Below are 20,155 nucleotides of genomic sequence, written 5' to 3'. Positions count from 1 at the left end.
AGCTACCCCTTCAACCCACCCCCTCTGCCCACAATAAGCCGGGTACTTGGGTTTAACCCCCTTCATTGCCTTAACCGCTAAGGTAGTGAAGCTGCTTTTATTTATGCATGTATGTATGGGGTGCCGGTATCTCTCTGTATTGTTTAAATGTACCGGTCACGTGACGCAGGACATTTAAACATTGCGCAGATACTGGGGCCTGTAACTCTGGAAGTAGAGGATCCCGGAGCTGAAATGAATGCAGTTCAGCAAAGGAGACCTCACACTTCAATACAGTGTTATTAAGCTTTAATTAAAGCCACGCGCTTGCCTGTTGGAGGCACGCAGGGAGAGTGACTGATTGGGTCTCGCTCTTACTGTGCTTCTTACAGACAGGTGCAGCCCGGTGGGATTCACACAGCGGGGGACCCATTCAGAAGCAGGGCACCCCTCTTTGTTAATCCTGATGGGCCATTACCCCCTGCCATGCACTCCGCCGCGGACGGTTAAGTTACATGCTCTGCGGCAGCTGATTGATAGGAATGGCTGCATCCGTACATTGTATATGGTCACTTATTGCACTATATCACGTGTGTGTGTGTGCGTCCGTCTCCTCCTTACCGTGCACCTCACGTCTGGAACAACTCCCCGAGGCTCTCAAAGCTGCCACCAGAATAAGTAATTTCAAGACTTCAACTGTTGTATGTCTTTATTTATATAGCGCCATTAATGTACATAGCGCTTCACAGTAGTAATAAACCTGACAATCATATAAATAACAAATAATACAAATATCAAAACATGGGAATAAGTGCTTCAGACATAAAAGTAACATTGTAGAAGAGGAGTCCCTATCTAATTTTTGGGGAGAACGTACAGAGATGGTAGGAGGGAATTCTGGTAAGTGCGTCTGCAGGGGGCCAACATTTATGTATCGTGTCTAGTATTATCCACAGTGCTATTCATATGCTTCTTTAAGCAGGTGGGTCTTAAGGTGGGTCTTAAAGGTGGATAGAGAGGGTGCTAGTCGGGTATTGAGGGGAAGAGCATTCCAGAGGTGTGGGGCAGTCAGTGAGAAAGGTTTAAGGCGGGAGAGGGCTTTAGATACAAAGGGGGTAGAGAGAAGATATCCTTGTGCAGAACGCAAGAGTCTGGATGGTGCATAACGAGAAATTAGGGCTGAGATGTAAGGAGGGGCAGAAGAGTGTAAAGCTTTAAAAGTGAGGAGGAGAATTAAGTGTGTGATACGGGATTTGATCGGAAGCCAGGAGAGGGATTTCAGGAGGGGAGACGCGGAGACAGATTTAGGAAAGAGTAGAGTGATTCTGGCAGCAGTGTTTAGGATAGATTGTAGGGGAGACAGGTGAGAGGCAGGAAGGCCGGACAGCAGGAGGTTACAGTAATCAAGACGGGAGAGAATGAGGGCCTAAGTCAGAGTTTTAGCAGTCGAGCAACAGAGGAAAGTGCGTATCTTTGTTATATTGCGGAGGAAAAAGCGACAGGTTTTAGAAATGTTTTGAATGTGAGAGGAGTCGAGTGTGACCCCTAGGCAGCGTGCTTGGGCTACTGGGTGGATGATGGTACTTCCAACAATAAGGCTTGCTCTATAGTAGGTGCGGGCGCGCCTGTGCGAAGGCGCGTGCACGTGACGCACACTTTTTGTGTGTATGGTCCGTGCTGCCGGGAGCGACGTGTGTTATTAATTATATATATATATATATATTTTTTTTTTTAAAGACCCGGTAAGAATAAATTTATCTATTAATAGCCTCCCTGCGACTGCACTGCTCCTCCCAGCATGGGGGAGCTGGCTCTGGTGAAGCAGTGTGTTTTAGCAGGTACACTGCGCCGATCTGCAGCACTGCGCCCCCCCATACACCGCAACCTCCCCCCTGATGCACTGCGCCCCTCCCATACACTGTAACGTTATGACTGTGGGACCAGTGCAGGTTCTGAGACTTTTTTTTTTTATGTGCTGCATGAAATCCCATATTTTGTGGATATAGGGTATTTCATATCCACCTATTACATGAAAGATTAGGGATTCCAGGTAGAGGCTACATGAGGCACTTGTTCCGCCTTGCCCCCCTTAACATGTCACCTTGCCCCCTGAACATTATATATATATATATATATATAGATATATATATAGATATATATATAGATATATATATAGATATATATAGGAGAGGGGGAGAGGGGGAGAGGGGGAGAGGGGGAGAGGGGGAGAGGGGGAGAGGGGGAGAGGGGGAGAGGGGGAGAGGGGGAGAGGGGGAGAGGGGGAGAGGGGGAGAGGGGGAGAGGGGGAGAGGGGGAGAGGGGGAGAGGGGGAGAGGGGGAGAGGCACAACGGCAGCGTGCGAATACTTACTTTTTGAGTCTTCCCCGCTATCGTCCGGCTCCACGCTCACTGCCGTGCGCGCGCAGCCCTAGCATGTAATGGCTGGCTAACGGCCAACTATAAGTGCAGCGCACACGCGGCACAGCAAGTGCGCCCACTATATTACAGGCCTTATGTGGATGGAGGTAGTAAGGCCAGGTTTGGGAGGAAGTATGGTGAGCTCCGTTTTTTTGCCATGTAAAGTTTAAGTCGGCAGAGGGCCATCCAGGATGATATCGCAGAAACTTTGGTCTATACAGCAGGTGTAAAGTCAGGGGTTGAAAGGTAAATGTGTGTTTGTTCTTGTTTGTAACGGTTACATACGTCCATAACATATATTAGCCCTAACTGTCCACGAAATGTCTGTATTATGTCCTGGTAAAACATTTGTATTACCCATGAGTGTTACTGGATTAAATCCCCACACGGGGTATTTATGGAACATGGAATGTCTCAGGTTTTCTTCAGATTGTTGTAAAAAAAAAAAATAATAATAATCACTAAATGTATGTATGTTAGTTGATGGAGGTGTCCATGGTGTTTTTTTTGTGTGTGTGTGCCCCCTCCCCCCGCGTAATCGTAGCTTCCTAAATCCCAGTCCCTGCCGCCACGTGCCCATTGACCTGTTGTGACGTCTCTCTCGTGCAGGTGAATCCAGAGCTGAGACGTGCGCTGGAGGAGAGAGGCTTGAAGTTTGTAGGACAGGATTTAGAAGGGGAGCGGATGGAGGTATTAGAGTTGGAAGGTACGAGCTCAAGTGTCACATGTACCAAGCTAAATATTAAAACGACAGTCCCTAATTCAGGGTGCAGCTGATCTGCCATTCGGCCTCTGTGGCACCCCCACGTCCCAAGATATTTGGGTGAGGTCATCAGCAGAGGAACGCTGACGGTACAACTTTCTAATGTCTGCCAGAGTGATGATTGCTCTGGAGGCCATACTGTGTGTCCCGTGGAGAAGCTAATTGGGTTGCTTGGAGGGATATGACGTGACATAACATATCACAGTGTATCATGGTTCACAGAGTATTTTTGTTATCAACATATGTATAGATTAGAACAGGGGTGCGCAAACTTTAAGTCGCGCTCGCTCCCCTGCTCTCTTACCGGCTCTCCAGCATCTCATCCCTGTGGCGTCGGGTTGTCACGTCATGCCAACGCGGTGTCTTGTCACCATGTTGCCACCATCAGAAGATGCAAGAGGAGAAGCCGGAGAGGAGATAAGAGACAGGCAGTGCTTATAGTCCTGGTGACAGCGTGCAGTACTCGCAGTCCGTCGTGGGCGCGACGGCTCTGCACAGCGATGTTCCGGTCGCAATCGCTGACGTCAAACACTTTTTTTTTTTCCCCCAGAGATCGCAGTGTGACGTGAGCGGTTGAGCCAATGAGGGCAAACTGCTCACGGCCACGCCCCCGGTCGCCCTCTGTACAGATGCCTGCACTATAGCGACAGCTGCCGTCGCTGTAGCCAGGACTACAAGTGCGCGGGCGTGCTTCGGCATGCTCCTTAGAAAATGTTGTGCCCCCCAGTTTGCGCTTGAAGGGTTAGATTACCTGTCTAAAAATAAGTGCTTCAGTCCATAGAGCAGGGGGCGCCAACTCCAGTCTTCAAGGGCCATCAACAGGGCAGGTATTAAGGATATCTCTGCTTAAGAACAAGTGGCTGTCGTTGATTGAGCCACCGGTGCTGAAGCAGGTATATCCTTAAAACCTGACCTGTTGGTGACCTTTGGAGACTGGAGTTGACTACCCCTGCCATAGACGGTAGAACTTTTGCACCTCCAAGCTTCCTGTGTTTAGCTGGAACGTTAAACGGGTAACCAGCCGCAAAACCTCATTAAACCATTACAACATGGGGAAAATCAGATTACAAGTTAATTAATATACTTGGTAAGACCATGTGTGAGGAACCCAGCAGCTCTCTGTGCTTGGGTTAGTAAGACCATGTGTGAGGAACCCAGCAGCTCTCTGTACTTGGGTTATAGGAAGACCATGTGTGAGGAACCCAGCAGCTCTCTGTGCTTGGGTTATAGTAAGACCATGCGTGAGGAACCCAGCAGCTCTCTGTGCTTGGGTTAGGAAGACCATGTGTGAGGAACCCAGCAGCTCTCTGTACTTGGGTTATAGGAAGACCATGTGTGAGGAACCCAGCAGCTCTCTGTACTTGGGTTATAGGAAGACCATGTGTGAGGAACCCAGCAGCTCTCTGTGCTTGGGTTATAGTAAGACCATGTGTGAGGAACCCAGCAGCTCTCTGTGCTTGGGTTAGTAAGACCATGTGTGAGGAACCCAGACGCTCTCTGTACTTGGGTTATAGGAAGACCATGCGTGAGGAACCCAGCAGCTCTCTGTGCTTGGGTTATAGGAAGACCATGCGTGAGGAACCCAGCAGCTCTCTGTGCTTGGGTTAGTAAGACCATGTGTGAGGAACCCAGACACTCTCTGTACTTGGGTTATAGGAAGACCATGCGTGAGGAACCCATCAGTTCTCTGTGCTTGGGTTATAGGAAGATCATGCATGAGGAACCCAGCAGCTCTCTGTGCTTGGCTTAGTAAGACCATGTGTGAGGAACCCAGCAGCTCTCTGTGCTTGGGTTAGTAAAACCATGTGTGAGGAACCCAGCAGCTCTGTGTACTTGGGTTAGTAAGACCATGCGTGAGGAACCCAGCAGCTCTGTGTACTTGGGTTAGTAAGACCATGTGTGAGGTTAGTAAGACCATGTGTGAGGAACCCAGCAGCTCTCTGTACTTGGGTTAGTAAGACCATGTGTGAGGAACCCAGACGCTCTCTGTACTTGGGTTATAGGAAGACCATGCGTGAGGAACCCAGCAGCTCTCTGTGCTTGGGTTATAGGAAGACCATGCGTGAGGAACCCAGCAGCTCTCTGTGCTTGGGTTAGTAAGACCATGTGTGAGGAACCCAGCAGCTCTCTGTGCTTGGGTTAGTAAGACCATGTGTGAGGAACCCAGCAGCTCTCTGTACTTGGCTTAGTAAGACCATGTGTGAGGAACCCAGCAGCTCTCTGTGCTTGGGTTAGTAAGACCATGTGTGAGGAACCCAGCAGCTCTCTGTACTTGGGTTAGTAAGACCATGTGTGAGGAACCCAGCAGCTCTCTGTACTTGGGTTAGTAAGACCATGTGTGAGGAACCCAGCAGCTCTCTGTACTTGGGTTAGTAAGACCATGTGTGAGGAACCCAGCAGCTCTCTGTACTTGGGTTAGTAAGACCATGCGTGAGGAACCCAGCAGCTCTCGGTGCTTGGGTTACTTGGTAAGACCATGCGTGAGGAACCAAGGTCTCTGTGTCTCCTTGCCCAGACAAATTCTATCAGTCAAAAATATTATCTAGTTCTCCATCATTTTTTTTTTTTTTTTTTTCAACCCAAGAGATACCGATTCACAATGTTTGTATCCAAGTCTTTGGGATTGTAAAGACAATGTTGCAATATGTCTCTCTGGCTTTAAAGAATTTAGCCCCTGCCTTCTGTGTCTTGGAGTGAGTTCATCCTCTCCATTCGTAATATAAAATAAATCTTATCCTGCCAGTCCTGTTTCCAGTAACATCAAATTGTTTTTAGGGTAGTCTAAGAGATTTTTCACTATTTTCAGGGGGCTTCCGTTTCTCTTCTTCACATTTGTGCAGATTCTGAGAATAATGAACTGCTCTTAATGCCTATAACAGCCCATTTATGTGAGATGTTCTGCTAGGGAGATATCATGCTTCTAACACCCCCCCTCCTCCATACAGCAGAGAATTGGGGTAGGATTCTCCTGTAGTGATATTATTCTAGTCTATTGATGGGGCCGTAATAACAGAAGCGGGGAGAAAACGACCTTCCAGAAATGACCAAACTGGCTACACCATAATGAAACAAAAGATGGTGAGCCTTATAGATCAAACGTCCTATACACGCAGAGTAAAAGGAAAAGAACAGCTGTAATCTGCAAATATGTCATTCAGTAAAATGGTGAGAAATTGAATGCATCTTTCTCTCTGGTTTCGCCTCGTACAGATCATCCGTATTTTGTCGGCGTTCAGTATCATCCCGAATTCACTTCCCGGCCCATCAAACCCTCCCCTCCATACTTTGGCCTGCTCCTGGCTTCCGCGGGGAGGCTCACCCAGTATTTAGAGAGAGGCTGCAGACTCTCCCCCAGGTAAGAGGATCCAGCGACACAAGTCTGCACCACGGTCATTCATAGGCAATTGGAGTGCCCTTTTTATAGTGCCGATTATCAGCGCAGGAGGATGCAACAGCAGGCTGCTGAAAACCCCAATTCTGCTTCCCAAAAAGTTACTGCTGTGTTGAAACACTAATATTAGTGACCGTTCCTTCTAGAACCAAAATGAACCCATGAAAGTGACTTTGTTTTTTTTAAGTGTTTAAAATCGGGGTGATCCACACATTTTCAGGAGAAAAAAAAGCTGTGTGTTCTGTGCACGCGCATAGTAAGTGAAACTTCTTTGACTTTTGTCACAGAAATTGTATTTGTGTTGGTGATGTTTTAATTAAAAATCAAAATACAATTTCATTGACAAAACGCAAATAAATTTGACTTAGAATGCGCGTGCTCGGCACACATCCCCTGTATTAGCTATTTGCACTAAGTGTGAATTCCTCGTGTGTGCGGGTGACTGAGTGTGCGGTTGACTGCGGGTGACTGCGGGTGACTGCGACTGCGATTGTGCTGGTGACTGCGTGTGCGGGTGACTGAGTGTGCGGGTGACTGCGACTGCGATTGTGCTGGTGACTGAGTGTGCGGGTGACTGAGTGTGCGGGTGACTGAGTGTGCCGGTGACTGAGTGTGCCGGTGACTGAGTGTGCCGGTGACTGAGTGTGCCGGTGACTGAGTGTGCCGGTGACTGAGTGTGCCGGTGACTGAGTGTGCCGGTGACTGAGTGTGCCGGTGACTGAGTGTGCCGGTGACTGAGTGTGCCGGTGACTGAGTGTGCCGGTGACTGAGTGTGCCGGTGACTGAGTGTGCCGGTGACTGAGTGTGCCGGTGACTGAGTGTGCCGGTGACTGAGTGTGCCGGTGACTGAGTGTGCCGGTGACTGAGTGTGCCGGTGACTGAGTGTGCCGGTGACTGAGTGTGCCGGTGACTGAGTGTGCCGGTGACTGAGTGTGCCGGTGACTGAGTGTGCCGGTGACTGAGTGTGCCGGTGACTGAGACTGCGTGTGACTGTGACTGCGTGTGCCGGTGACTGCGTGTGCGGGTGACTGCGTGTGCGTGTGCGTGTGACTGAGATGTGTTTTACAAATAGTCTCACCCTTTATATTCTGCATGAATACACCATGTTTGTAAAATTAGTACCATTATTATAGTGTCCTTTGCTCAAATAACTGTGCTCTCTCTTGCACTCAAGCACAGCACCACTGAGGTTGTATTAGTACTGTGACCACTGCATTTTACAATCTGATATATTGCTGACTTTGTATAGATCAGATATTTCCAGTACACAGAAGAATGTTATATTTCATTTGGGTTGACAGTTGAGATTTGTCATACAGATACCTTGCTATTTTCCTTATCCCTGAGTATTTACTAGCACTGAGATTTCCAGTGTTTAGTGTGTCCTGTTTGACAGTCTTTAATTGTTCTGCTGAAGGCTCATGCCAGTCTGGATGGTTCCTTCAGTGCATATTAGCAGAGAGCACAGGACACCAGGAGCTGCATGCAGCTACAGTATATCTCACCATCAGAAGCAGCATTTGACACTGACTACCTTATTCATACACACACAGGCACTGAACGGCTGGCTGCAAGGGCAGGGAATGCACATCCACTTCTGCCCTGTCCTGCTACTCACTGCACACACAGAATCACTAGGACTGTGATGTTTTCAATGTGATATCCCTCTCCCCAGCCTATTCTTCCTTTTGATATCCTTTAATGTGGACATCGTTGCCAGGTCCGATCTCCTCCCTCCCTCCTCCCTTCCTGTCCATCGGCAATTCAGCATGTCAGCGACACACCGCTCTGCTTCCTCTCGGTTACCCTCTATGATCCCTGGGCTCCTCTCCTCTGGCCCCGGCAGCGCTCAGTCAGCGGGACACAGGGAAGGGGAGGGAGGTGAGAGGCTGAGCAGCGGCTCACTGAGTCTGATTTAAAATCCCCGCGCTTGCTACACCTTTCAATCTAGCACCGGAAGCTCTGCGGCAGCCATCTTGCTATACCCATGGCAGCTGACGTGTGGGGGTAACGGCGGCCGTTAGGACCGCCGCATGTCACAGCGGGTGTGTGTGGGGGGGAGCGGTGGCTGTTAGGAGCGGCGGCGGCGATAGGGTCACAGTAGATGCGAGGGGGGGGGGGCCGTGACGTCACTTCCGTTTCACATTTCGCCCCCAACTCTCCCGTTTTACTCAATCAGAATAGGTGCCACTAAAGAAGTTTCACTTCAAAAAATAAGCTGCAATTCGTAGGTATTTTTAAATCCTGTTTTAAAGTCTCGTTGTAATCGTGTTGCGCTGATTTCCGCGGGCTGCTCCCTTTTTGTTCGCCGTTACATTCATTTGCACAGGTGGGAGCTCGCACCCCCTGTTCTCCCAGTCCCATTTACCTTGTCTGACCGAGACAGGGCAGAATTGGGGTTGGACAAATGGACACTGTAATACTCCATTTCTTGTCTGAAGGTTTCACAGCATTGGCTGAACCTGGCCCCAAAAGAGCACCACAACAGGTCCTATAGGTGTATATACGTACGTGCAACTACTTACCTCATTATGGGCACATTACGGTGCAGATATAAATGAGCGAGGAGGGCTGCTGAGATTTCAAGGTTGGCGATTGCGGCTGCATTGGATGGCCTGGTTCTGAGACCGTGCATAGCAGCCGCCCTAGTGAAGAGTCCCCGCCATCATTATGTTACATTAGTAGAGGTGAAGCATCTGGAAGGTGTGACCATGGTGTTTGCCAATCACGGGCTGTGCTTCCGCTGTGTAATGTGGTTGTGTTTTTTTGCTAATCCTCGCAGGGACACGTACAGCGACAGAAGCGAAAGCAGCTCTCCGGATACAGAGATCGCAGAATTCAAATCACTCGCCATAAATACCGACTCGCAAGGTAATGTAGGGATTTTGTGTTCCACCTCTCTGGGCGCTCCTGCTATCGTATGTGTGTGTGTGTGTGAGAATGTGTGAGAATGTGTGTGTGTGTGTGTGTGTGAGAATGTGTGAGAATGTGTGTGTGTGTGTGTGTGTGTGTGTGTGTGTGTGTGTGTGTGTGTGTTATCGTACTATATTGCTTCTCATGATCCAAATGTCTTTGCAGTGATCTCTGAGCATCTTGTAACCATCGTTAAATCTATGGCTATATATTTGTTTAACGCGTGGGTATGTTGGTGTGTACATTATAATATAAATACTATACAGCAGGGGAGTGCAACATTTTCTGGGGGGTGGCGCGGCGCTTACAGAGGCCCCGCGCTCTTTCCCAAAGCATTTAAATGAAATGCCGGTGGAGCGCGTGAGGCCTCTGTAACTCGCCTGGTCTCACTATGGCAACGCAGCGTCAAATGACTTCGTCAGAAACCAGCAGCGAAGGGGGGGGGGGGGGGAGAGCAGGCGGGGGGGCAGACTAAAAAAAATTGCGCCCCCCCCCCCCCCCTGCTTTACACAATTGTGTGTGTGTGTGTGTGTGTGTGTGTGTGTGTGTGTGTGTTACTGTTACATATCCTGTATGTGTAATTGTGTATGTCTCCCAATCTAGGTCCCTCTTGAAGTAGAAGCCTCTGCCACATACATTGCTTTCACCAGTTCTGTTTTTAGGATCGCCCATATTACAAATATTTCCTCTCCTTTTGCCGCCCGGGTCCCCTTCCTTATGCCGTCTCTGGCTGTTGAAATCAGTGTTATTTAACCCATTCACTGCCATCGGGAGCCCGCAACCCCCTGCTGTGCAATGTGCCACTGGCCCCTCTGCGGTTAAAGCAGGGACATTTTTCATGCCACCCTTTTATAGACTGTGTGACACGTCTCCTGCCTTGAAACCAAACATGCTGCATTATAAAGCAATACTGTGTATATACTTGTAGCGACGGGAAAGCTTTTTTTTTTTTTAATTTAAAGACCTGAAAAATGTTCCCTCGGGGGTCAGCGCCATGTAGGAGCAAAGTGACCCAATGACCGCGCCATTTTTAGTGGGTTACAGGGTCGGTGCCACGTCGGCGCAAAAAGACTGACGTGGTTTAATGGTCGAAGGGTCAATTTGACCCACATGGGGCTGACCCTTTTAACGGAGCAATCCAGACATCGCAGCCGCCTGCTCTACCATCCGCCTCGTTATTGGCGTGGGCACTGCTCATGGGTCTGATGCCATGTCAAATCAGCAAAGCAGAACTGGCACGGTCCTCATGCCACTAGAGAAACCACTGTTGGGAGGCTCCGCAGAAGTCAAGTGGGTCCAGTCTGTGAATGGGTTGTTGCCTCTGCACTTACCTCAACTTCGCTCTACCCAAGCTGCTCTAACCATGAACTAGAACAATATACTGCAAGAGCCTGTTCTGTTTGGGGTCCAGAGTGAAGGGCGGCGTTTCTCAAGATGCTTTAACCCCTATGCCGCAAAAATGCATATAGGGGGGGGTGTGGCATTTATTTGCTTAAATAATGTTTTGTTTGTTTAATACCAAAAACATGATTTTGTTCCCACTCCCCTGCATTCAACAGATACTGGTAAAGTATTCGATGCTGTTAAAATGTGTGAAGATTAAAACGGCCTTCTGATTAGCGAGTTTGTCGTGGGCTGTGTTTTTACAAATACAACTGCTGACGTTTTGTGTGGGTGACGTCTGTCCCTGGGGTGTGACAGCAGAGACCTGTGGCTCATGAAGTCTGTCCCTCCACCCTGCAGTGTCACACAGGCAGAAGGGAGATTTGGGTAATGGTTTGCCCCTCCCAATGCAGAGTGCCAGACAGAAGGGGGCTGTAGCCCAGCCATTTCGATCACAGCTAACATCTCAGCAGCGCATGCAAGGTGTTCCTTTTATTGTAACAGGCTGTGCAATGTGTGCGCTCACATGGTGATACACGCCTTACTTTGCACCTTCGGGCTGTTGGCGATCTGTCTCTGCTGCTCCTCCAGGGAGCGGATGTGCTGCTGAAGACTCGCTTTCTCCTTCAGCAGTACGTCCATCGTTTCCTCCCGCTTCTTCAGCTCTGTTGTCCATTTCTGGGGTGAGGAAACAAAAAGAAATGAACCCATTCATTGCCAGAGGGACTACGAGTACAATACACACAATGTCATGGAGACTGACTGTGCGTGTAGGTAATAGGTCCATTATATCACCATTTCACCCTGCTCGCAGAAACTACATGGGCCATTGGTGGGGTGGGGTGGACAGTATGTCCCCATAGCTTCCCTTGGTCTTTGTTACCCTGCAGTAGAAGTGACAGACTCTGAGAGCCATAGGTCTCTTCTGTCACCATTACTCCATAGCCCCCCTCCCCCCCCACACACCTTGTCACTTCCTCACCTTCCTACACCACTCCTGCACCGCACTTCCTGTCAGTGGCCCCTCCACGCTGCCATCTCGCCGCAGATATACTTTGCCTTTGTCCGTCTCATAGAGCATGGGCTCCGCCTGCTGCTGGCACGGGTGAACCGTTAGCCTCATCACCTTTAGAAACAGACCAGAGTCCCCGGCTTTCACTACTGGGATAAAACCAAGGCTGTACGACTCCGGAAACACCGGCGGCCTGAACCCTTTAAAGATGGAATCCGCCAGCACTCGTATCCGATCCACATCTCTGTGGTCAAGCTCCAGTCCCACCACCACCCCGGTGTCCTCCACCCCCACATACAGACTGCCCCCCTCGCTGTTGAGGAAGGCGCACACGTGTTTGCGCATATACTCTTTCAGAGTGGTGTACATACACTCCCCTGGCCCCCGTTTGTACTCCACGTTCCTTGTCTCGCTACCCATCAAAGCTCCGTAAAAGAGACGCTCTTGTCTCAGGATCTGTTGCCTCTCAATGGCCCCTTCTGACTTAGTCGCGGCCAGTATGGCGGCCGCGCGCTCTTCCGCAGTTGGCGGCTTATCTGTGAGAGTAATACCATTCGGCTGCTTATGCGCGGCCTCTTCCTGTGCACGCTCTCTGCCGTGGGTTGCCTGGGGGGGTAGGGATTGGTCTGTCACCCACTTCTGGCAGAAACAAAGTTGCAAAACATTTCCTAGTTATAAGGGATTTTCCAATTGGAGACACCTCAAAATTCTGGTTCCCGAAATCCTAATCTGTTTGATACCGTTCAGTGTAAGTGGTGTTATTTATTTTTTTACATCTTGGGTGAATTTTGCCAGAAAACCGCTTTTCAATTTATTACCCGCAGGTTGGAAAATTACCATTAACCCTTCTGCTGTGGCCGTTTAAAAAAAAAATAATAATAATAATAATTGAACCATGTATTTAGAAACAAAATCCCTAATTTCAGTTTGGCTACCATAGGAGTTTTTTTTTTTAATGTAGGCAATTTGAGGTATATGTTGCTGCAATGTACAATCCATCGGCAAAACACCGGGAGGGGGAGGGGGACCAACGGAAATACATTGTGATTGGAAGTTTTGATGTGCTCCTCCAGGGGTGGCCAACTCTCTGCTGCTCAAGGACCACCACCAGGTGTGGGGTAGTCTGGATCTCACAGGTGGCTCAGTCGGAGATTGAGCCACCTGTGCTGAAGACTGAATATCCTGAAAACCTGACCTGTTGATGGACCTAGAGGACTGGAGTTTGCCGCCTCTGCATTACTTCGTTTTCTTCATGTTTACTTCTAATGTACAAAAGGTTTTCATTTGGACTTGCCGGATTTTTGGTGGCACAAATACTAGATAAAAATTTGTGCCATACAGAGATGCAGAATTGGATACATTTCCATTATTTCTTTGTTTTATTTTTTTTAATCGTTTCCGGTCTATTAGACCAGGGGGGCGCAAACTTTTTTCCCTGCGCCCCCCTGCCGGCTGTCCCCTCACTCCCGCGCCCCAACCCCAACTTACCCGCGCTCCGGCGTAATGACGTCACGTTGCCATAGCAACGTGACGTCACATGACCTCGCAGCGTCATTTTGCCGCCGCGTTGCCATGGCAACACAGGGAGGAAGCCGCCGGAGCCATGGTAAGTTAGGTTTACAGAGGCCCTGCAGCTCCCCCGGCACTTATTTAAGTGCCTTCGTGAAGCGCGCGGGGCCTCTGTAAACCCCGCACCCCCCGTCGGCAGGGGAGGCGCGCCCCACAGTTTGCGCACCGCTGTATTAGACCATTCTAATCAATTTTTTTTTTTTTTACAATTATTATTATTACGCCTCAAATTCTGCGTCATGTAAAACGCCTTCCCGACTCCTATTGGCACTGCTCAAGCCGCAAAAAGTTGGGGCAAACGCCTTGATTTGACGTCGAGTACGACAATTTTGCCCCAAACTTGCCTTTGCGTGATCTCCCGCGTTGGCTACGCCCTGTTGCTATCATTAATTGAAGCGAAATCCGAAAAGGTAGAAACATCTTGTTCCGCTCACCTTGATAGCGGTGAAGTTTTTGCCATCTTTCGACACGACCAGAGTTTTATCCTGCATCACCAATTCCTTGAGGAGGTCGGGATCCACAGCCGAGACGTGCCGCAGTTTTTCCGCGACAGTTTGATACGTGGTGTTTTCTCCAAGACGCACAGCGGCACAAACAAACCTGCCGAGATGTAATCATCTTGGGAAACCATGTCACATATTGTCTGGAGAGTCTCCGGACGGTTGTGGTTTTTTGTGGGTGAAGCGGGAGAGCAGTTATAATGTGGAGAGAAATGAGGGAGCAGAGAGAGGAGGAGGAGGGGGAACAACGATACACATGAGTGACCAAAGGGCAAGAGGGAGAATTTACAAGAGAGTAAGACCAGAAGAGGCGACATTACAGAAAGGAGACGGAGAGAAGGAAAGGGAACAAAGATAAATCGGAGGAGAGTGGAAGAGAAAACCAGCATAGTTACATAGATGAGGTTGAAAAAAGACACCCAGTTCAACCTATGCTAAATTTAGACGACAGATACGTTATCCTATGTTTGCACTTGCAGTATATTGATCCAGATGAAGGCCAATATGGTGATACTGAGCGTGTGGAAATGGAGTCCTTGAATATTAACTGTAATGGTTTGGCAAAAACATCCCAATTTATTCCTTGTAGATTATTCCTCCGTTTATTAAAATCTGCCATTCTAAAATGTAAAGTCTTTGTTGAACCCAAGTAAGTGGTTTTTGATCATTTACATGTTGTGATCTCTGTTAGATGTTCCCGGACTTGAATATTTGTTATTGCCTGTATTGTTTGATATTACCAAATCCAGTACTGCCCCTCTCCTGTTTGGTTCCTCGATAATTTGGGTCATGTAATTGTCTTTAAGCACCCCCAAAAAAACTGTTTCCTTTTGTTGTAATAATGCTAATCTCATTGCCCCAGTCTGTCTGGATAATTAAAATCCCCCATTATGCAAACATGACCCAGTTTTGATGCCTTCTCCATTTGCAAAAACATTTTGGCTTCCTCAATCTCACAGATATTTGGTGGTTTATAGCATATTCCCACAAACATTTTCTTTATACTTTTACCTCCACTGCTAATTTCTATCCACAAAGTCTCTACATTTTCATCATTCCCTTCATAAACATCATCCCTTATAATAGGTTTTAGATCCGGTTTAACATATAAACATACTCCACCTCCTCTTCTATTTGCTCAAGCCTTCTGAAAAAGGGAATAACCCTCTAAATTAACTGTCCAGCCGTGAGTTTCATCCCACCATGTTTCAGTAATGCCTATGATATTATACTGCTCCCTGGCAGCTATTAATTCAAGCTCCCCCATTTTAGCATGAAAGCGAAAAAGTGGCAAGTGGGATTAAAGAGTGAGAATGTAAGGGGAGAAGTGGGAAGGGAAAGAAAGTGAGGGAGAGGAGAAAATGAGAGAAGCAAAATTCATAAGAGAGAGAAGCAGAACATACGATGAAAAGGTTTATGAAGAGTTTCATGGGCAGAGAGCAAGAAAAGAAAGGAAGGATACAGAGGGGGGAAAAAGTCAAAATGAGAAGAAAAGAAAAAGGAAGTCAATATATAACAGAAGAGCGACGTAATGCCTTCATCATGATAAGCAGGCCTCTGGCAGCAAAGGGTTTGGTCTGTCACTTGGAGAAAGTGTTGGCTAAATCGGTGTTATTTGAAACTGGAATTTGTTTCCTAACCATAAGAGGCTTGTGGTCCGTGCTGTACCCACCTTCCCATCCTCTGCACCTCGATATCCTGCCTCTGGACGCTGATGCCGACACCACACAGGGCCTCTCTGAGCAGGCAGCGCAGCACCTCCGAGGTGTACAGACGGTTAAGGGGACCAACGTATACCAAGAGCGGGGTGGGGTCCTCATGGATGGGTTCCTCCATCCTTCAGACGGACCCTGTTACAGCTTCCAAAAAGTGTGTGTGTGTCTAGATACTACAATTAATTTCTGTGGGACAGCGTTCCCCTCTCTATTGTAATTCTATGCCTCTGAATATTAGTGTTCACTCTGGGGGAAATGCCGTTCTCTCTGTATAATAACGTGTAAGCTCTCTGGGGCAGGATTCCCCTCCTGTTTTGTATCTATCCCTCTATATTATAGTGTATGTTCGGTAGTGCAAAATTCCCCTCTCCATATTGTATCTTTGTTACTCCAGATTGGAGTGTAAGCTCTGCGGGGCCGGATTCCCCTCTCCCTGTATTGTATCTGTGTCCCTCTGTATATGAGTGTCTGCTCTGCAGGGCAAGGTTCTCCTTGTATTGCACCTTTATCCCTTTATATTAGTGTACTGTCTGCGGGGCAAGCTCTCCTTGCTGTATTGTATCTATATTAGAGTGCATGCTCTGTGGGGCAGAATTCCCTACTCCCAATGGTTCCCTATTGCTCTGCTGCTTTTTTGTCTATCCCGCCTGCATTTTACCTTTTATCTCAAAATGAACGCTGCATCTCTTCTCTCGGGGAGCAAGCAGTGACCGCGTCACATGGATTAGAAGGCTGTCACCTGATTGCCTCAGCAGAGCTGGAATGTGTATTTTCTGAAGAGTCCCCTATTATGATGTCACCTGCAAAGGACCGCGGTGACATCCGGCTCAGACAATCGTGGGCTTCGTCATAATGTCCTGGATTTGTATAAGATGTCGCCAATGATAATAATTTGGGAGGCCATAGGTCACATCCGTTTGTCACCCTTCCAGGGGAAGGGACAAACTGCATGGTCAATATGATGCTTCTGTCTGTGGCATCCTGTGGGGGGCCATCGGTCACTTCTGTCTGTGGTGCCCTTCCTGGGCAGGGACTGACCCATAGGTCCCTTCTGTCTGTCTCAAATGTGTTAGGAGGGATATTACCGTGACACTAAGGATGAATATTTGATGTGTCTGTGTGTGAAGGAAATTTTGAGTTCCTGAGTTCGTCAACGAGCGTTTGGAGGAGTGCTTAAAGATTTAGTTAGGGCATCAGCTATGGGGATGGGTTATTTGAGGCATTAGGGGAAAAGCTAGTAAAAGTCAAGGCAAGAGTTATTGGGGGGGGTATCTGAGCAGTTAGGGGAACAATTGTAGGAAATGGTTATAGACGAAGTTAGGAGAAGGGTTATAGGGAGGAGTTATACTTGTAATTTATATGGAAGGGTTACAGGAGCAGTCAATGGATAGTTACAGAGATCAGTTGGGGATTTAGGGAGTGGTTAGGGGAGAAATTGCTCAGCACAACATTCAATTGTGTGCATCAAAAGTTTGCATCCCTAACCTGCACCATTTCTCATCATCGCTTGGTGATATTTAAACGCACTCGATCTGAGACCTCTGTGCCATAGAGATCACCATCAGATTAAAGAAATGTAACAATTCATGCATTTCCAGCCAGCACAAGAAGATTCAAAAAGCAAAAGTAATCATACACCCTCCTTCCCCCAGAGCTTATCACAATGTTTTTTGGTTTTTTTTCTACACTCGATATTTATAAGCCAGAGCACTAGCAGCATAGCTGGATTTATTGATATTACATAAAGTAGTCCCTATATAAAGATTGTAAAGATAGTATTTTCTGCTGTTGACAACGAACAGCAGGTTAAAATTGCACCTTGCTTTGCACAGACATCCGGTATGTGCAAATAGAGAAGCAGAAAATACACTGGTTTGCCAACAACTTGTGACCCATAGATAATGCCCACATTGAGAGAGGAACTGTAAGGGAGGCACTGGCCTGTGAAGTGGAGAACTCTTAATTCAGGCCTCAAGTAACTCCAACAAAGTATTAGATTGCAAGCTCTTTTGGGCAGTGATTCATTGTGCCTACTTTATTCTACTATGTACAGCGCTGTGTGCACTGCCAGTGCTATATAAGAAAAAAGTTATTGTTTCCATTTAATAGGTGGGCGCACGTCAGGGTGGAGGGTAACCTACTTCCCCCAAAAAAGATGTTGCAACCTTCCTCCTCCCCTCCCACTGAAATATAAAGGACGAGTAGTTCAAAGTATTGGAGTGATGTTTTCTATTGAAATCTGTGGTTCTAGATGTCGTCAACGTATTGTCACTGGAATCCGTTTAAAAATCCCAAATAAAACAGTTTTCTGGCATTTTGCGTTATCCTCCTGGAGGGTAGTGTTCTAAAAAGTTACGTGAGTTTAGAGTCCCAGGTGGCATTTCTCCGTTAAAGATGGTGACCACAGGTGTGAACGGTCCTGCTAATCGTAGTCAGAACTTGCCTTGCTTCAGTTTGTCTATGTGGTGAGAGAGCTTCAGGGCAGGACCCAGCTTCAGACCCATGTACTTCATCATCATGTCACTTCGCAGGAGTAGCAATGCCTTGCCATCGATTTCCTGCGGCAGAAGGATGAGAGTAAAGTGGATAAAGGGCTACAGTATTGGGCTGAGGTATCAAGGGCCAATGGGGGGGCGGGGGTGGTAGAGAGCATATTTGTTTTCCCTGCAGCAACAGTAAGGCCATGCTTATAGTGCCGGCGACGTGACCGATGACGTCGCCGGCGTCACTAGCAAAAGTTTTAATTCAATTTGCAGCGACGTCGCAAGCGACAGGGTCATTGATTGGTTTACAGACAGTCACATGTGGCGACAGTCTGTAAAAAAACTCAAATTTAACCGCTTCCAAATTTTTGGTCTCTGTCGAGCTTACTATAAGCGCTGGCGACAGAGTCAATTGTTTTGTTTTGGAGCAGCGACGCCGTCGCTGGTACTATAAGTGCAGCCTTAGGCAGACAGCCATGGGAGATTTGGGCAGTCTCCAGAGACTACCAAAGATCTTGGGGGTCTTCTGGTCATCCCGGAGATTATACCAGTTTGGACCTTGAGGGCCCACTAGTTGCCAGGGCTCAACAGGGATATTCCCAGCTACCCAGTGGACCAGGTCCGAGCCGAAGGGGGAAACACAACGTGGGAAGAGTAGGTCTCCCTTACCCTTCACTAGAACGGCCATTTGTTCTTTAACCTGATTTAGTCCAGAGTAAGTGAGTACTTTGGTTTTCGGTGATACCTTTTTTTTTTTTGGACTAACAATTGATTACTTAATGACTTACAGAGACCCCAGGAGTTTAACACCGATGTAAAAACCAAGATAATAATCTAAGGCAGGTGAGGTAGAGAAGTCATAACAGATGGATAAAAGGGGAAAGCTCATAATGGCTGAGCCACCTGTTGTGAAACAGGGATGTCCTGAACACCTGAGCTGTTGGTGGCCCATGAAGACTGGAGTTGGCCTCCGCTGGTGTAAAGCATGTAGGACCATCCGTCAGCAGTGTGGAGGGGGGAGAAGGGTTTGGATAGTACATGAATCGATTTGAGAATTTTAAACAACCATTTTAACGATTTCCCACAGATTTCTAAAGATTTACTATTCATTAAGGATTTTAATTTGTAAGTTTTGCGGAGATGTGCAATGTTTTCCCCAAATCGGGGATAAACCTGGGTAAGAATTCACAGGATTTTTCAGGGATCTGAAAAGTGGTTGGTCTTTAAGCGTGGGCGAAGCTTTTTTTTTTTTGAGGGGATTATTGGCAAAATGTGCACATTTTTTTTCTGAAACGATCTGCACATCTTCCCCCATCTGTGCCCACGAAAGAGGTCGCAAGCTAATCGTTAACCCGACTTACGTGTTTACGGAAGAGCTCAGCGTGGGATCCCAGCTGGGGATCTGCATCTCTGACAAACTGCATGACGTCCTCCAAGCTCCACGTGGATGGGTCACGAGGTCCCTTCCGACCAGAGTCCCGGACACTCAAGTACCTGTCTGACTCTGAGGGGGGAGGGGGTCAATCAGGAGAGAGGGAGCCGTCAGGAACCAATAGTGTTGGGATATAGGACCCTTCTGTCTGTGTCAACCATCAGCAGGATGGGAGGGAGGACCAATTTATAGGACCCTACTGTCTGTAACCCTGCAGAAGGAGGAACAAATTCACGTCCTTTCTTCCTGTGTCCCCTTGCGGGTGAAGTGACAGATGTATAAGTCCGTTCTGTATGTCACTGTGTCAATCTGCAGCGAGAGATCGAGATGTATTGGACCTTCCTGACTGTAGCACATTGTGGTGGCAGAAACACACTGTCCCATAGGTTCCTTTGGTTTGTGCCACTGTATCAACCTGTGGGGGTGGGACAGACTATAGGTCCTTTTTGTCTGTGTTGCCGTGTGGATGGGGGGCGGATTCATAGAACCTTTCTGTCTGGGTCACTGTGTCACCCTGTAGTGGGAAGGACAGACTGTACGTTACACAGGTTCCTCCCGTCTACGCCACTCACCTGCCGAACTGAGCCTGCGCACGCC

The 20,155-nt window shown here is 48.0% G+C and overlaps 2 protein-coding genes across 2 annotated transcripts; one reads left to right on the top strand and one right to left on the bottom strand.

The window, feature by feature from the left end:
• The first annotated feature begins 2,986 nt into the window (after positions 1–2,986).
• LOC142483593 (CTP synthase 1-A-like) lies at positions 2,987–11,087 on the top strand. The gene is made up of 4 exons (XM_075583607.1): positions 2,987–3,103; positions 6,371–6,515; positions 9,334–9,422; positions 10,068–11,087. The coding sequence occupies exons 1-4, from the start codon at positions 3,082–3,084 to the stop codon at positions 10,076–10,078; spliced, it is 267 nt and encodes an 88-aa protein (XP_075439722.1). The 5' UTR covers positions 2,987–3,081; the 3' UTR covers positions 10,079–11,087.
• Positions 11,088–11,268: 181 nt separating this feature from the next.
• Positions 11,269–19,627, bottom strand: LOC142483592 (uncharacterized). Its single transcript, XM_075583606.1, has 5 exons — positions 19,488–19,627; positions 15,601–18,201; positions 13,863–14,028; positions 11,830–11,973; positions 11,269–11,525 (listed from the first exon to the last, which is right to left on the bottom strand). Exons 2-5 carry the CDS (start codon positions 15,762–15,764, stop codon positions 11,370–11,372), a joined length of 630 nt encoding a protein of 209 aa, XP_075439721.1. The 5' UTR covers positions 15,765–18,201; positions 19,488–19,627; the 3' UTR covers positions 11,269–11,369.
• Positions 19,628–20,155: the final 528 nt, after the last annotated feature.

Source organism: Ascaphus truei, unplaced genomic scaffold (genome assembly GCF_040206685.1).
Source record: "Ascaphus truei isolate aAscTru1 unplaced genomic scaffold, aAscTru1.hap1 HAP1_SCAFFOLD_3405, whole genome shotgun sequence".
In the NCBI taxonomy this organism is placed as follows: Eukaryota; Metazoa; Chordata; class Amphibia; order Anura; family Ascaphidae; genus Ascaphus; species Ascaphus truei.
The sequence above is the reverse complement of the archived record's forward strand: the minus strand, read 5'-3'. Positions and strand labels throughout refer to the sequence as shown.

Coding starts and splice junctions, on each gene's coding strand:
- LOC142483593 (XM_075583607.1), top strand. CDS start 3,082: ATGGAGGTATTAGAGTTGGAAG. Junction 3,104..6,370: donor GGAGGTATTAGAGTTGGAAG/GTACGAGCTCAA, acceptor CGCCTCGTACAG/ATCATCCGTATTTTGTCGGC. Junction 6,516..9,333: donor GGCTGCAGACTCTCCCCCAG/GTAAGAGGATCC, acceptor TAATCCTCGCAG/GGACACGTACAGCGACAGAA.
- LOC142483592 (XM_075583606.1), bottom strand. CDS start 15,764: ATGGAGGAACCCATCCATGAGGACCCCACCCCGCTCTTGGTATACGTT. Junction 14,029..15,600: donor GAGGTGCAGAGGATGGGAAG/GTGGGTACAGCA, acceptor ACATCTCGGCAG/GTTTGTTTGTGCCGCTGTGC. Junction 11,974..13,862: donor AAAACTTCACCGCTATCAAG/GTGAGCGGAACA, acceptor CTGTTTCTAAAG/GTGATGAGGCTAACGGTTCA.